Source organism: Conger conger, chromosome 13 (genome assembly GCF_963514075.1).
Source record: "Conger conger chromosome 13, fConCon1.1, whole genome shotgun sequence".
Taxonomy (NCBI): Eukaryota; Metazoa; Chordata; class Actinopteri; order Anguilliformes; family Congridae; genus Conger; species Conger conger.
In genome coordinates this window covers 3134340-3151753 of record NC_083772.1, presented here as the reverse complement: position 1 = coordinate 3151753, position 17414 = coordinate 3134340, and the positions used below count along the sequence as shown (strand labels likewise).

At 51.5% G+C, this 17414-nt stretch overlaps 1 protein-coding gene across 1 annotated transcript in view; it reads left to right on the top strand.

Annotated features, from left to right (window-relative positions):
• Nucleotides 1–17171, top strand: part of pik3cb (phosphatidylinositol-4,5-bisphosphate 3-kinase, catalytic subunit beta) — an 82110-nt gene extending 64939 nt beyond the window's left edge. The window contains exons 14-24 of the mRNA XM_061217115.1: nt 987–1108; nt 1640–1783; nt 2468–2567; nt 4470–4666; nt 6098–6207; nt 6368–6446; nt 9827–9994; nt 13490–13613; nt 13715–13860; nt 13959–14091; nt 15228–17171. Of these exons, the coding sequence (XP_061073099.1) occupies nt 987–1108; nt 1640–1783; nt 2468–2567; nt 4470–4666; nt 6098–6207; nt 6368–6446; nt 9827–9994; nt 13490–13613; nt 13715–13860; nt 13959–14091; nt 15228–15365 (1461 nt within the window). The 3' untranslated portion in view covers nt 15366–17171. The remainder of the gene's footprint in view (nt 1–986; nt 1109–1639; nt 1784–2467; nt 2568–4469; nt 4667–6097; nt 6208–6367; nt 6447–9826; nt 9995–13489; nt 13614–13714; nt 13861–13958; nt 14092–15227) is intronic.
• The last annotated feature ends 243 nt before the right edge of the window (nt 17172–17414 follow it).

Sequence of the window (17414 nt, the reverse complement as noted above, 5' to 3'; positions counted from 1 at the left end):
TATGGGTATGCTCTTTGTTGTACGTCACTCTGGATAAGAGCGTCTGCCAAATGCCAATAATGTAATGTAATGTAATGACACGAAACCGGATTGGAGAGAGACTAAATGTGATGAGAGAATGAAAAACTCATGCACAGACTGCAGGTCAAACAAAGTGGGATGGGTTCATGCAAACATGCTGGTCACTTAAAAAAGCATTTAACAGTGAAAATGAGACTAAAGATTTTCTGCATGCTGGCTTTTTTAGTGAATGGTATTTTATGCTAATGGTAAGCTTATATAGCCAGCTGTAAGTCACGGTAACTTCACAGGCAATTTCCTATGGCGGTTAGCCAATTAAAATCATTTATTGCCTAGCAAGAATGGAATAGCAAGAAAATAAATGAATTCAATTGAACTCTTGTGTACAGCGATGGTCCTGGTCATAAAGCTCACCCCTGTACCCGGCTCTTAAACTCACCCCTGTACCCGGCTCTTAAACTCACCCCTGTACCCGGCTCTTAAGCTCAGTCCTGTACCTGGCTCTTAAACTCACCCCTGTACCCGGCTCTTTAGCTCAGTCCTGTACCCGGCTCTTAAACTCACCCCTGTACCCGGCTCTTAAGCTCAGTCCTGTACCCGGCTCTTAAGCTCAGTCCTGTACCCGGCTCTTAAGCTCAGTCCTGTACCCGGCTCTTAAGCTCAGTCCTGTACCCGGTTCTTAAACTCACCCCTGTACCCGGCTCTTAAACTCAGTCCTGTACCCGGCTCTTAAGCTCACCCCTGTACCCGGCTCTTAAGCTCACCCCTGTACCCGGCTCTTAAGCTCAGTCCTGTACCCGGCTCTTAAGCTCAGTCCTGTACCCGGCTCTTAAACTCACCCCTGTACCCGGCTCTTAAACTCAGTCCTGTACCCGGCTCTTAAGCTCAGTCCTGTACCCGGCTCTTAAACTCAGTCCTGTACCCGGCTCTTAAGCTCAGTCCTGTACCCGGCTCTCTCCCCTCAGCTGCAGGCCCTGCTGCAGATCTGGCCCAAGCTCAGCCCGCGGGATGCCCTGGAGCTGCTGGACTTTAACTACCCCGACCAGTACGTGCGGGAGTACGCCGTGGCCTGCCTGAGGCTCATGAGGTGAGCACAAACCGCTGTGTCCCGTTTGGGCTTTATCTGGCTATGCGTTCAGCCAGCGTGGATTAGCCAGCGTGGATTAGCCAGCGTGGATTAGCCAGCCTGTGAGACTAATGACTGGAATGGGCCGTGATCTGGAATTACGGAGCAGGTTTCGGTAAAGCACTCCGATCCCTGCTACGGCTCCTCGTACAGGCCCCTGTGTGAGTGTCTCTGAAATGGTGAAGGGTTGGCATTAATATAGCGCCTTTATCCAAAGCCCTGTACAATTGATGCTTATCATTCACTCATTCATACATCCACTCACTCACACACTCACACACCAACGGCGATTGGCTGCCATGCAAAGCACCAACCAGCTTGTCAGGAGTATTTGGGGGTTAGGTGTCTTGCTCAGGGACACTTCAACACACCTGGGGCGGGATTGAACCGGCAACCCTCCGACTGCCGGACGACTGCTCTTACCCCCTGACCCAATGAGACGGCTGCTCTTACCCCCTGACCCGGTGTCTCTTCCTCTCTTGTCTCGGCCAGCGATGACGAGCTGTCCCAGTACCTCCTGCAGCTGGTGCAGGTCCTGCGCTACGAGCCGTACTACGACTGCGCCCTGACCCGCTTCCTGCTGGAGCGCGCCCAGGCCAACCGCAAGATCGGACACTTCCTGTTCTGGCATCTGAGGTGCGTGCGTGAGTGTGTGTGTGTGTGTGTGTGTGTGTGTGGGGGGGAGTGTGGGGGTGTGTGTGTGGGTGTGTGTGTGCATGTGTGGGGGTGTGTGCATGTGTGGGGGTGTTTGTGTGTGTGTATTCGTGTGTTTGTGCACAAATGTGTGTCTGTGCATGTGTGTGTGTGTGTGGGGGTGTGTGGGGGTGTGTGGGGGTGTGTGGGGGTGTGTGGGGGTGTGTGTGTGTGTGTGTGTGTGTGTGTGTGTGAGTGTGTCTGTGTGAGTGTGTCTGTGCATGTGTGGGGGTGTGGGGGTGTGTGGGTGTGCGTGTGGGTGTGCGTGTGGGTGTGCGTGTGGGTGTGTGTGTGTGTGTTCATGCTTTTGTGCACAAATGTGCGTCTGTGCTTGTGTTTGTGTGCGTGCGTGCGTGTGTGCGCGTGTGTGCGTGTGTGTGCGTGCATGCGTGTGAACATGTGTGCGTGTGTGTGTGCGAGGGGGGTCCTTCTGCTATGTAAGACTACACCAGTGGGGTCCGTAGGAACACAAACACCCAGCTCCCCCTGTGTCCCCGCTGTGGCCCGGGGGTCAGGCGGATGTGTCGGCCGGGCCCCCGCTGGGCACCTCCGTGAGAGGGACGCTCTGTTTGTTGTTGCTGGGCGTCGCTGACTGCGGCTCCCGCTGCCCCCTGCTGCCCCCTGCAGGTCAGAGATCCACATGCCCGCCGTCTCCGTCCAGTTCGCCCTGATCCTGGAGGCCTACTGCCGCGGAAGCATCCCTCACATTGAGGTCCTTAAGAAACAGGTAGGCCTGGTGTCTGCTGTGCGCGGGCCTGGTGTCTACTGTGCGTGGGCCTGGTGTGTACTGTGCGTGGGCCTGGTGTGTACTGTGCGTGGGCCTGGTGTGTACTGTGCGTGGGCCTGGTGTGTACTGTGCGTAGGCCTGGTGTGTACTGTGCGTGGGCCTGGTGTGTACTGTGCGTGGGCCTGGTGTGTACTGTGCGTGGGCCTGGTGTGTACTGTGCGTGGGCCTGGTGTCTATTGTGTGGTCACACTGATGTCATCACTGCCTTTATACAGTACTCTGATGTCATCACTGCCTTTATACAGTACTCTGATGTCATCACTAGCCTTTATACAGCACTCTGAGCCCATCATCAGGGTTATTATTGTTGAGCAAAACTCTAAATAAAACAAACAAAACCAATGAAAAAAAATTCCTTTGTTAATTAAAATAAAAACCAAAACTAAGCTTGTGTGGAAAAACTCCTAAAATGAAATCATTGACTGAATAGAAAGAGTAGTAAAATTGAAGAAAAAATTGCATTCATTATTGTTTTTTTCTTGTCGTCAATTGAGATTTTTCTTCTCAAAAAATATCTCCCAGCCATGACTTTATATTGGACACAGCCACATGCTGGTGGTCGTAAAAGAGAATGTAGCATTTGGGAACATTTTGTAATAACAGTAAGTGCACAGTTATTACTGCAAATACAATTTGTGGCATCAACTTGTTGAGAGGATCTTATCTGTGTGTGGTGAAGAGAAACGCATAAACAAACTGTCTGTTTTTAGGAATTTTCATTAGAACCGTTCAACTTCTACTGTTCAAATCGCCTATGTTTTGCCGTTGGCTTAATTTAAACATACTTCCCAATGGTCAGTACAGCTGCTGTTGGCAAAGCTGGCGATGTCAAAATGGAGAACAGACAGAAAGCCCCGCGGATGTATTTGAAGTCAGTTTAGCTTGGTGTCAATAACATCTGAATGTTAAATGTGTTCATGTGTTTGCATGGGCACAGAATAGCACAAGTTTTGAGGCTTCAAGGGAGGGTTTGGCGCAAAAATTCTACTAAAACAAAGAATATTAATGATAACTAAAGCTAAGCGCGGGTCCAAAACTAAATCTACAATAATAATATATCAACCTGGCCTGGGACTGCCGATGGAAAATGTGGTCCAAAGCATCTCCTCATAAAATGAGATTACTGTTTTTTGTACATTATCCCTGACAAATAAACAAATTTTAAAAAACAAAAAATACCGGCAACTCGTCAAAACAAACAAACTAAACCGAAATGGTAAGAAACTGTAAATAGAATTGAAAATGATTGAAAACTGATTTTTAAAAGGAACAAAAATCATCACTGCCCTTGTCCAGTGCTCTTGCCGTCTCTCTCCGGTGTTGCTAGGAGGTGTTTGCTGAAGGCTCCCTGAGGTTAATGGGTCACACAGAGCTGTGTAAAGCCTACATTTTCAAGCCCCAAAGTGTTTATAGATCACAGATCTAAGTGACAGCTGGCTGACCTCAGTAATATCTGACCTCCAGACCCCACCTTTGCCCACCCCCCCCCCCCCCCCCCCGATTCCCCAACCTGACGGTGCTGTCCCTCACACCTGGGTCAAATGGGTAATTGGCTTTTAGATCGAATACTTTGCCACGCTTTACTGAGCCTGTCTGGTTTACTGGAGAGCGTGAAATACTCTCAAAAAGTGCAACCGCTGCCTTTCTGGTCCTCTTGGTTGGCTCAATTGCTCAAGGCAAGATCAGTCGAGTGTAGAAAAATTATTTCAGTCCAAAAACAATTGTGTGTTTCTCATGGCCCTTTGGAGGTCGAGCCAGGCTGCCAGCGCACCGTTCCGCACAAACAGCAGGGCTCTGCTCACTCACTGCCCTGTCTCACCTCTCTGTTTCACCCTCTCCCAGGTGGAGGCGCTAAACAAGCTGAAGGCCGTCAACGAGCTGATCAAGCTGGGCACCATTAAGAACGCCCGCAGCAAGACCAAGGAGGCCATGCTGACCAAAGAGGCCATGATGACCTGCCTGAGACAAACCGGCTACACCGAGACGCTGTCCGACCTCCACTCCCCCCTCAACCCCAACATCATCCTGTCGGGGATCAAGTAAGCCGGGGTCGGGGGGGTCAGGGGTCAGGGGTCGGGTCACCGCCGCTACGTGTTCTAATGCTTCCTGCGATCCACAGGAAGCGAACGTCCCGAGTGATCGCACGCCTCTCACTGCGGGTTATCCGGTAGTTTCCTGTGGACACACCGCTGCATTTGTCTCGGGACAAGTGCACGCGTTTACGTGCATTCTGGCCTTTAGCGCGTTCTCTTATCCAGGAGGACCTACGTAATAGGAGTTTTGGGGCAACAAAAAGAGCTGACGCCAAGTCATTAGGGTCACAGCTCGTAGTTAATACATCATTTACAGAGAGGCATTAAACACGTAAACCCTACAACATAAAATTAAGTGCCATAGCTGGATTGAGTGCTTCAAGTAGCGAATGGTTTTGCGGATATAGCTTTTAGATGTTCCATAGGTGGGGCGTAGGAATGTCATAAATACACTCGGTCAGCATGTACTAGAACTGTGTGTCCCTCCCCACGGCCGTTAGTGGGCTCACGGTAAGGCTGGTGCTGTAGTATATGAGCCATAAAAGGAGACTGGGCCTTTTGTGTTAGGCAGTCAGTAGCTGCCTGTTGCCCCGGGGCGCCAGAGGAATGATGATGAAACTGAACTTTGTGCTCACGCTGGGACAGGCGAGTCAGTCAAATGAGTATTAAAATAATGAATAAACTTTGCACACTGAATCTCTTTAGGTCTGTACTTTACCGAAGAGAAAGCCCTGGGTAACACTCCCAAAACTCCCTCCACTTTTTGGGACTATGATGCTGCTTGATTGTAATGTTTGAGCAGAGCCGTTGCCAATCCCTAACTTCAGACTCTCTGTGTAATATCTCAGGAATGTGCGGAGGGATTATGGAGGGGAGGGCGCAGCGAGATGAAAGTCGTTAGAATATGATGTTTTTTTTCCCCCGATGACATTTGTAACTCTGTCATTGTTGGCGAGAAGCAGATTCAATGTAGTTCCATCTCACCTCGAGCCCCAGCTCCCTCCGTAGCGTACGCTGCCTCCCTCTGGACCCGCGCCCTGGTCAGAGCGGGCGGTGGGAGCGGTCCAGCGGGGATGTTAATGCGGTCGGAGCTTATCTGGGTTGTGCAGCGGTTGTGCGCTGCGTGCCCTGTGTCTGTGACCGCTGGGCTCCGGCCACGCACAGCGAGGGCTCAGTAGATGTGCTACGGGAACAGCCCTCATCCAGGGTCTCTGCCTAGCCCTTCTCACTTCCTGCATCCTATTCAGAAGATACCCTGACTTCACCCTCGGATCAGTTCACAGAACACAGCATATTTTGTTGAAAAAAATAATAATAATAAATTTAAAAAAACAGCAGCCTGACCTGGATTTCTCTTGCCTTCTCTTCCTGCTCTTCTTCCTGTCGTTCCCTCTTTCCTCCTCTCTCTCTCTCTCTCTCTCTCTCTCTCTCTCTCAGTGTGGAAAGGTGCAGGTACATGGACTCCAAGATGAAGCCCTTGTGGATCGTGTACAACAACAAGCTTCTGGGGGGTGACACGCTGGGCATCATCTTCAAGAATGGAGACGGTGAGTCAGAGAGAGAGAGGGAGGGGGAGAGAGGGAGGGGCGGATAGAGGGAATGGGAGAGAAAGAGATGAGTGCAGAGTGTATACCTGTGGACCCCTGAATCATCTTCAGCCTCCAACCACTTTCTTTTGTTCTGTCTCCCTCTCCCTCCCCTCTCCAGACCTGCGACAGGACATGCTCACCTTGCAGATCCTGGGTTTGATGGACCTGCTTTGGAAGGAGGCCAACTTGGACCTTAGGTACTACAGTCCACATATGCATATTCTTATGGTGGCTATGTGCGCCGTCAAGTCTAATTACTGTGTGCTGTTCAGCATTCCTGTGTTGTGAACTTGTGGAGAAAGCACCGATATCTGGTCACTTTTACTGCAGCCCCTCTAAAAGAGTTGGCCAGTGGTTGTGTTTTATGGTCGAGGGACAGGGTCAGGGTGCTCTATTGGGAACGCTCTCTGGCAGTGAGCTCCATGCTCTGCTTTAGACCCTCTCTGCTGTCAGTCTGAACACTCCTAGCTGTCTGTCTGTCTCCCTGCTGTCTGTTTCTGTCTGTCTCTGTCTCTTGTCTGTCTGTCCCCTGCTGGCTCCTCTGTCTCCCTACGGTCTGTCTGTCTGTCTGTCTGTCTGTCTGTCTCTCCCCTGCTGGCACCTCTCTCCCACTGCTATTTGTCTGTCTGTCCGTCTGTCTGTCCATCCGTCCGTCTGTCTGTCTGTCTGTCTGTCCCCTGCTGGCTCCTTGTCTCCCTGTGTTTGTCCTCTGGCTGTGGCTCTGTGGGCGGAGGAAGGAAGCAGGCGGTCAGTGAGCCAGAGGAGCGTGTGGGCCTGTCAGCCGTGCTGTCAGCCCGGGGGCCACGGGATCGACAGGAGGGCAGGCCAGACGGGAGAGGAGAGGGCAGGGAATATAAGACCAGTGAAGTGAAGCGGCGTTCATGAGACAGAGATTTGAGAATGAACGGTGGAGATTGTAGCAGAGGGAGAAGGAGAGAGAGGGTGAAGAAGAGGGTAAAAGAGAGATGGAGAGGGTGTGGGGGGAAAAAAGGTTAAAAAAAAGGGACCAAAAAAGAGCAGTGAGAGAGCAAGAGAGGGAGAGTGAGAGTGAGAGTGAGTGAGAAGGAGAGAGTGAGAAGGAGAGAGTGAGAGTGAGAGTGAGAGTGAGAGTGAGAGAGAAGGAGAGAGCAAGAGAGGGAGAGAGCAAGAGAGGGAGAGAGCAAGAGAGGGAGAGAGCAAGAGTGAGAGTGAGAGTGAGAGTGAGAGAGAGGGAGTGAGAGAGAGGGAGAGGGAGTGAGAGTGAGAGTGAGAGTGAGAGTGAGAGTGAGAGTGAGAGTGAGAGTGAGAGTGAGAGGGAGAGGGAGAGGGAGAGGGAGAGGGAGAGGGAGTGAGAGGGAGAGGGAGAGAGAGAGAGAGAGAGAGAGAGAGAGAGGAAGAGTGTGAGTGAGGGAGAGGGAGAGCGAGCGGCGGTCCACAGGACGTGCCCTCAGGCTGACTTGTGTGAGAGGCCGTCCAACCGGGATGTTTGTTCCTGCCGCAGCTCTGGGGCTCTCATCCTCTCCTGCAGGGAGGGGAAGCTGACGGGGGGGGGGGGGGGCTGGCGTAGCTGACACACCGCTGGGCCCCCTGCCAGCGTGACCCCCGACCCCCGATACGCACGCGCACACGCACGCGCGCACACACACACGCACGCGCGCACACACACACGCACGCGCGCACACACACACGCAGACACACGCACATGCACACACACACACACACGCGCACACACGCACATGCACACACACACACACACACACACACACACACACTCTCACACACGCATGTGTACGCACGCCCACTCGTGCGCCAGGCACCACTGCTGCACAGCACAGTCACACAGTCACACAGTCACTCAGTCACTCAGTCACTCAGTCACACAGTCACTCAGTCACACAGTCACACAGTCACTCAGTCACACAGTCACACAGTCACTCAGTCACACAGTCACTCAGTCACTCAGTCACTCAGTCACACAGTCACACAGTCACACAGTCACTCAGTCACACAGTCACTCAGTCACTCAGTCACTCAGTCACACAGTCACTCAGTCACACAGTCACACAGTCACTCAGTCACACAGTCACTCAGTCACACAGTCACTCAGTCACTCAGTCACACAGACACTCAGTCACACAGTCACTCAGTCACTCAGTCACACAGTCACACAGTCACACAGTCACACAGTCACTCAGTCACACAGTCACTCAGTCACACAGTCACTCAGTCACAGTCACTCAGTCAGCCGGCCCTCCACCGGCGCGGAAAACACCTCCCGGAATATTCTATTCCTCCCGACGGTGCCTAATGGGATCCAGTCCTGCTTCCACACGTATTCCGCCCGGCGTTGACCGCCCTCGCCCCCCGACCCCTCCACGGCCTGACGCCGCGCCCGGCGAAGCCCTGCCAGGTCCAATGAGCTGTGACAGGGCCTCAGGTGCCTTCGCCGAAATCAGGACCAGCCCTCCAACCTCCCCCCCCCCCCTCTCCCCTCCTCCGCTGGGGGACAGGAGAAGGGAGATGGCTCCTCCAGCCCGTCACAGGAAGTGTGTACCATGTCCAGGAAAGGTCTCACGGTTTGTCAACAGCCGGCCGCCTTTGTACTGGCTGTCCACATCTGGAGCTGGGCAGGCGAGAGGCGGCCTGTTTTGACAGCGGAGCCCCTGCAGCGTTGTTTTGCGAAACGGGGCTCAGTCCTTCAAAAGTTGGACCCGGGGTGTCGAGGAAGAGAGACGTGGGGGGGTGGGGGATTGGGCTCTCTCTCTCTCTCTCTCTCTCTCTCTCTCTCTCTGTCACTCCCCCTCTTCCCCGTCTTCTCATTTCTTTTAACTAATGATTTTCATCCTCCGTGTTTGGTGATGCGTGTCCAGAATGTGGGATTAGGTGATCCCTGCAGCGTAAATGCAGCACACATGCTCGTCAAAATGTTCCCCCCCCCCACTCCCCCCCCCCCCCCCCCGACTCATCCCGCACATGTTGGTGACTCACACACGGTTAATCCAATCTCCCTGCTGCTTATTCCTGCCATGACCAAGGCTTGGAATTCATTAACAACTCGCAGAGCCTGAGCCCCGGGAAGTTCACCCGGAGACATTCCAAGGTGTGGAGGGCCCTCTAGTGGAAGATTGTTTATAATGCGTTTGTGAACACCGGTTCCCCCATAAGAAAGGGTTTAGGCACCGCGTGGAGCATCTGGATGCTGTTGCTGCTTCCATTTGAAGTTGAAATGAAAAATACAAGTGAGGTCAGTCAGTATTTGGACAGCGGTGCAAGTTCTGTTCTTTTGGCTCTTGTACACCGGCACGTTGGATTTGATGAACTGATGACTATGAGACGAAAGTACGGACTGATGTGGATGCAAATGCCCTCAAATTAAAGGGGCCAGTCATTACAGAGCCAAAATGATAGAAATGATACCACTGTCCAAATACTTATGGACTGTAAACCTTAAACCTGCATTGCTCCAGGCGAGGATTGTCTCCTGCTCGGTCTAATCAACTGTATGTCGCTCTGGATAAGAGCGTCAGCCAAATGCCAATAATGTAATAATGCAAAACGATGAATCTTGACGGAGGCGCGCTGTTGTGTTCGTGTGCAGAATCGTGCCTTACGGTTGCCTGGCGACGGGGGACCGGTCCGGGCTGATCGAGGTGGTGTCGGCCTCGGAGACCATCGCCAACATCCAGCTCACCAGCAGCCAGGTGGCGGCGGCTGCAGCGTTCAACAAGGACGCCCTGCTCAACTGGCTCAAGGAGAAGAACTCTGGGTAGGCCTGTAGCATAGTGGTTAAGATACATGACTGGGACAGCCTGTAGCATAGTGGTTAAGATACATGACTGGGGCAGCCTGTAGCATAGTGGTTAAGGTACATGACTGGGGCAGTCTGTAGCCTAGTGGCTAAGGTACATGACTGGGGCAGTCTGTAGCCTAGTGGCTAAGATACATGACTGGGGCAGCCTGTAGCATAGTGGTTAAGATACATGACTGGGACAGCCTGTAGCATAGTGGTTAAGATACATGACTGGGGCAGCCTGTAGCATAGTGGTTAAGGTACATGACTGGGGCAGTCTGTAGCCTAGTGGCTAAGGTACATGACTGGGGCAGTCTGTAGCCTAGTGGCTAAGATACATGACTGGGGCAGCCTGTAGCCTAGTGGCAAAGATACATGACTGGGGCAGCCTGTAGCCTAGTGGCTTAGATACATGACTGGGGCAGCCTGTAGCCCAGTGGCTAAGATACATGACTGGGGCAGCCTGTAGCATAGTGGCTAAGGTACATGACTGGGGCAGCCTGTAGTGTAGTGGCTAAGATACATGACTGGGGCAGCCTGTAGCCTAGTGGCTAAGGTACATGACTGGGACAGCCTGTAGCCTAGTGGCTAAGGTACATGACTGGGGCAGCCTGTAGCCTAGTGGCTTAGATACATGACTGGGGCAGCCTGTAGCCCAGTGGCTAAGATACATGACTGGGGCAGCCTGTAGCATAGTGGCTAAGGTACATGACTGGGGCAGCCTGTAGTGTAGTGGCTAAGATACATGACTGGGGCAGCCTGTAGCCTAGTGGCTAAGGTACATGACTGGGACAGCCTGTAGCCTAGTGGCTAAGGTACATGACTGGGGCAGCCTGTAGCCTAGTGGCTAAGGTACATGACTGGGGCAGCCTGTAGCCTAGTGGTTAAGATACATGACTGGGGCAGCCTGTAGCCTAGTGGCTAAGGTACATGACTGGGACAGCCTGTAGCCTAGTGGCTAAGGTACATGACTGGGGCAGCCTGTAGCCTAGTGGCTAAGGTACATGACTGGGGCAGCCTGTAGCCTAGTGGCTAATATACATGACTGGGGCAGCCTGTAGCCTAGTGGTTAAGGTACATGACTGGGACGGCCTGTAGCCTAGTGGCTAAGGTACATGACTGGGGCAGCCTGTAGCATAGTGGTTAAGGTACATGACTGGGACGGCCTGTAGCCTAGTGGCTAAGGTACATGACTGGGGCAGCCTGTAGCCTAGTGGTTAAGGTACATGACTGGGGCAGCCTGTAGCCTAGTGGTTAAGGTACATGACTGGGGCAGCCTGTAGCCTAGTGGCTAAGGTGCATGACTGGGGCAGCCTGTAGCCTAGTGGCTAAGATACATGACTGGGACAGCCTGTAGCCTAGTGGCTAAGATACATGACTGGGGCAGTCTGTAGCCTCGTGGCTAAGATACATGACTGGGACAGCCTGTAGCTTAGTGGCTAAGGTGCATGACTGGGGCAGCCTGTAGCCTAGTGGCTAAGGTACATGACTGGGGCAGCCTGTAGCCTAGTGGCTAAGATACATGACTGGGGCAGCCTGTAGCCTAGTGGCTAAGGTACATGACTGGGGCAGCCTGTAGCCTAGTGGCTAAGGTACATGACTGGGGCAGCCTGTAGCATAGTGGTTAAGGTCCATGACTGGGGCAGCCTGTAGCCTAGTGGCTAAGATACATGACTGGGGCAGCCTGTAGCCTAGTGGCTAAGATACATGACTGGGGCAGCCTGTAGCCTAGTGGCTAAGATACATGACTGGGGCAGCCTGTAGCCTAGTGGCTAAGGTGGTTCGATCCCCAGTGTAGTCACAATAAGATCCGCACAGCCATTGGGCCTTTGAGCAAGACCCCTTAACCCTGCATTGCTCCGGGGGAGGATTGTCTCCTGCTTAGTCTAATCAACTGTACATCGCTCTGGATGAGAGCATCTGCCAAATGCCATTAACGTAATGTAATGGGTAATGTGTGCTGTAATGTAATGGGAGATGTGGGTTGTAATGTAATGGGAGATGTGGGCTGTAATGTAATGGGTGATGTGGGTTGTAATGTAATGGGTGATGTGGGTTGTAATGTAATGGGTAATGTGGGCTGTAATGTAATGGGTAATGTGGGTTGTAATGTAATGGGTGATGTGGGCTGTAATGTAATGGGAGATGTGGGCTGTAATGTAATGGGTGATGTGCTAGCAGGCTGTCTGTCTGTGGGCTCACAGGGAGAATGCCGCTGTGCTGTGGGACTGGCCTCCCACGACCCCTCTGTATCCCGTGGTTACGGGCGGAGGACGTGCGCGCTGTGGTGGGGGAGGGGAGGGGAGGGGAGGGACTCGGGGATAATGCAGTGCCATGGCAACCGAGGAGCAGCATTGTGACTCCTTAAGTTTAGAGTCCAGGTCAAATCTTTCTGCAGCTGAGAACGGGCTGCCTGTGAGGAGTGATGCCAGATAATGTGGTCATACCCGTTTTCGTGATAACAGTGTTATAATTTTACAATAATATCATTTTGGCCTGCTTGCAAAATTATAATTGATTAAATTCACTCAGATCTAGCTAAATAATACAAATGAGAGTAACAATATTGTGTTTGTGTAATACTTTTATTTATTTCCAAGACAAAAAATGTTTAAATCTCCAAAGTAAAAGAAATCCAATCCAGGCCAACAGCTCATCAAGCTGAATCTGCAATTCGACAGAAACTCTTTTCTTTATGAGCAAGTAGCTTAACTCAGGCCAGCCTTTATTGTATTATTAGAAAGCCCAAACTATTTATTTGTCATGTATTTATGCAATAAATGTCTGTATTTTTTCTGGGATATTCTGGGTTTGGCTGTGTTAGCGGGATTTCTGGAGGAGGTTAATCTACTGCAGATGAGTGCAGAACAGAAACCTGTGGGGTGTGAAATATGAAATATGAAACACTGCAGGAGAATGGAGAAGCTGATGTGAAAAGCTCTGCAATGCAGCCCACTTAGGAAGTGATGTGTGTGTGTGTGTGTGTGTATGTATGTATGTGTGTGCACGTGTGTGTGTGCATGTGTGTATGCATGTGTGTGCACGCGTGCATGTGTGTGTATACCTGTATGTGTGTATGTATGTGTGTGCACGCGTGCGTGCGTGCGTGCGTGTGTGTATGTATGTATGCGTGTGTGCGCGTGTATGTGTGTATGCCTATATGTGTGTTTGCATGTGCGTGCGTGCGTGCGTGCGTGCGTGCGTGTGTGTGTGTGTGTGTGTGTGTGTGCGTGTGTGCGCACATGTGCTTGTATGTTGGTATGCGTGTGTGTGCGTGTGTGTGCGTGTGTGTGCGTGTGTGTGCGTGTGTGTGCGTGCGTGTGCGTGCGTGTGCGTGCGTGTGTGTGCGTGTGCGTGCGTGTGTGTGTGTGTGTGTGTGTGTGTGTGTGTGTGTCAGTAATGAAATGTCACTGCTGCTGGCTGCTGGTCTAACAGGCTCTGTGCTCTGTGCTCTGTGCTGTGGTGTTGCAGAGATGCTCTGGAGCGTGCCATTGAGGAGTTCACCCTGTCCTGCGCCGGCTACTGTGTAGCCACCTACGTGCTGGGCATCGGGGACCGGCACAGTGACAACATCATGGTGCGCAGCACGGGACAGGTGAGATCCCGCTGCAGGGCCCGTTCGGCCCCGAGGAGGGGCCCAGAGGCAGCCACGCGCGCTTTCGGGACATCTGTTTGAATTTTGAATTTGTGTTTTAGCTCTTTCACATTGACTTTGGACACATCCTTGGGAACTTCAAGTCCAAGTTTGGAATCAAGCGGGAGAGGGTTCCGTTCATCCTCACCCACGACTTCATCCACGTCATCCAGCAGGGCCGGACGGGGAACACGGAGAAATTCGGCAGGTGAGTGCCCGTTCCTCGGGGTCCTCTGCCCCACTGTGACGCGGCTGTACTGCTGGGGCGTGAGGGCGTGAGGTGACCTCCTGCTCTCTCCTTCCCAGTTTTCGGCAGTACTGCGAGGACGCCTACCTGATCCTGCGGAAGAACGGGAATCTCTTCATCACCCTGTTCGCCCTGATGCTGACCGCCGGTCTGCCCGAGCTCACCTCCGTCAAAGATATTCAGTATCTAAAGGTGAGCGGAGGGAGGGAGGGAGGGAGGGAGGGTGGGAGGGTGGGGTGAGGACAGAAGGTTAGAGTGTAGAGGAGAGAGAGAAGGTTGGGGTGTAGAGGGGAGGAGGTTGGAGTGGAGAGAAGGGTTAGGTCTGGGAGGGAGTGAAGGTGGGTGTGTAGTTGGTGTTGTAGAGAGCAGGGTGCAGTGTAGAGAGGTTGGTTGGTGTGTAGTTGGGTGTAGAGAGGGGTGTTAGTGTGTAGTTGGGTGTAGAGAGGGGGGTTGGTGTGTAGTTGGGTGTAGAGAGGTTGGTTGGTGTGTAGTTGGGTGTAGAGAGGGGGTTGGTGTGTAGTTGGGTGTAGAGAGGGGGGTTGGTGTGTAGTTGGGTGTAGAGAGTGGGGTTAGTGTGTAGTTGGTGTGGTAGAGAGCAGGGTGCAGTGCAGAGAGGGGGTTGGTGTGTAGTTGGGTGTAGAGAGCAGGGTGGGTGTATATTCAGTGTGGTAGAGAGAAGGTGGGTGTATATTCAGTGTGGTAGAGAGAAGGTGGGTGTATATTTAGTGTGGTAGAGAGAAGGTGGGTGTGTAGTTGGTGTGGTAGAGAGAAGGGTGCAGTGTGGAGAGGGGTGTTGGTGTGTAGTTGGGTATAGAGAGGGGTGTTGGTGTGTAGTTGGGTGTAGAGAGGGGTGTTGGTGTGTAGTTGGGTGTAGAGAGGGGGGTTGGTGTGTAGTTGGTGTGGTAGAGAGAAGGTGGGTGTATATTCAGTGTGGTAGAGAGCAGGGTGGGGTGTAGAGAGGGGGTTGGTGTGTAGTTGGTGTGGTAGAGAGAAGGTGGGTGTATATTCGGTGTGGTAGAGAGAAGGTGGGTGTATATTCAGTGTGGTAGAGAGCAGGGTGGGTGTATATTCAGTGTGGTAGAGAGAAGGTGGGTGTATATTCAGTGTGGTAGAGAGCAGGGTGGGTGTATATTCAGTGTGGTAGAGAGCAGGGTGGGGTGTAGAGAGGGGGTTGGTGTGTAGTTGGTGTGGTAGAGAGAAGGTGGGTGTATATTCAGTGTGGTAGAGAGAAGGTGGGTGTATATTCAGTGTGGTAGAGAGCAGGGTGGGGTGGCGGATGGCGACAGGGCCGGGTTTACGCTGTACTAACGGGCGTGTGCTGACTGCAGGACTCGCTGGCCCTGGGGAAGACCGATGACGAAGCTCTCAAACAGTTCCGGCAGAAGTTCGACGAGGCTCTGAGAGAGAGCTGGACCACCAAAGTGAACTGGATGGCACACAACGTGGCCAAAGACAACCGGTCCTAGTGCCAGGCTGCGGACCACACCACTGACCAATCAGGGCACTAAAGAAGGGAACTGAGGGGCGGAGCTTCCTACCAGTGACACCCCCCACCAACCCCCACTCCAAAAAAAAAAAAAAAACCAGCCCTGCACTCTAAGCTACTCTGCCTCCTCACAGACCTTGACCAGGACGGTGTCTGCCCTCCATTCTGGTTTCCTTCATTCTGTGACATAATTGTGTGTCGATGGTAATCCCCGTGTTGCGGAATTTGCACGTTAAGAGTGGGCGGGCACTGCTGGGCACGACCCCTGCGTTGTGTTGTTGTGGAACAGCCAATGGGGAAAGGGCGAGGGAGGCCCTTCACCCACCTTACACTGTAGCCACGCCCTGAGCGTCTAACGGCTTTATTTGAACTGAAGTAGGTGAAAAGCAGATCGAATTGTATGGGTCCAGAAGGTCTAATTTTGTATTGCCTTGATAAAAGGGGGGGGGGGGGAGTTGCTGAGGTCAAAGGTCGCCAGGCCTCCAAGCTACAAATGACAAGTGTCTTTCCCCCCCCCCCGAGGTATGAGGGGACAAGTGCTTCCCTCTCCGTCGAAAGACTAAAGACCAGCACAGTTACCGGACACAGACTAAGTCGCCTTCACCCGTGTCTTAAACGACGCCAAATGTAGAAGCCTGAGCAAAGTGCATTTCTTAACTGTTCATAGCGACGCCTCCTTTGGGAAGATTTCAAACACGTGCCTCAGACTGTGGGGGGATTGAAAAAACAAATGTTTCTTTTTGTTTTTTTTTTCTTTTTATGTTTTTTTTGTTTTGTTTTTGTATGTCTATGTGCCAGACTACTTCAGAACTGTGAACGGAGCCTTGGGCCTTGAGCCTTGGTCCGGGTTCAAATCGCCACCATTTTGGACCACTAAACACTGGAATCTTATGATGTGGAGATGCTTTGAGTTTCACAGAAAGAAAGAGTGTGTTCTAAACATGTAACTCACTTCTGCTTTTCAATGAAGATTTTTTTCTTAAATCGCTTCACGTGAAAAGACTGTCTGGGAAAAGGAAGCGTCTTTCCTCGTTTTGGAGATGTATAATTGCCCTGCGTCAGTGATGCGCGGGGAGAGGGTGTCTCATTCCACGGGTTCAAGGGTTGCATGGCAGGGGTTTGAGTCTGGTTGTGTCTCACAAGTATCTATCCCATTCCCTCACGGTCCTCAGTTTCAAATGGGAACGTGTCTTAATACCATTTGCTAAACAAAATAGTTTACCCTAAACAATTTTGACAATAACTATACAAATATACTTACAAAAGAAAATAATACAAATTAACTGATCCGGGACCAAAAACGAAACCAGACCAGTCACGTTTCTTTTACTGTGTTTTCTGCTCAAAGGGGAATGTATATTTTAAGATGAGGAATATGTATGTTTTAAAGTGTATGTTTTATATCTGCAGGTGTGGGTGGTACTGTGTGGCAAATGAAACCCACAGGTGAGAACTGCCCGCCAGAAAGCATTAAGGACCATTTAGTTTGAATGTCTCAAAGCTACTTGTTTTTTTTGTTTTTTTTTACGAGGTGCTCTTCCAACATCTGCATTTGATTTTGTGCAATATACGTATATAAATATATATATATACACACATATATATATGAACCTAGGCTCCTGGAGTCTGCTTGTCATGTATATTTCAGTGGGTTCTTATGTGATGCTGCTGTACTTTGCACCGGTAGCCTTGGAATCTTGTAGACACTGAATACTTTCAAATGTACAGGCTTTGTTTGGTAGATGTTTTTTCATAGGAAGTTTTATTAAAGTTATTTTCCATTTTACTGATTATTTTTAAAAGTTATTTTCCATTTTCACTGGTTGTTTCGGGGTTTCCCAACTTTTAAGACAGAAGGGCCTGTGATGGGCCAGCTGGCAGACCTTCTCCTAGCACACGGGTGGGCAACTCCAGTCCTGGAGGGCCGGTGTGCGTGCAGGTTTTTGTTTCCACCAATTACTCTGGCTAAATGAGCTAATTGGCCGTATACACCAACACTAGTTCCCTCAGATTAGATCACAGTAAAAGC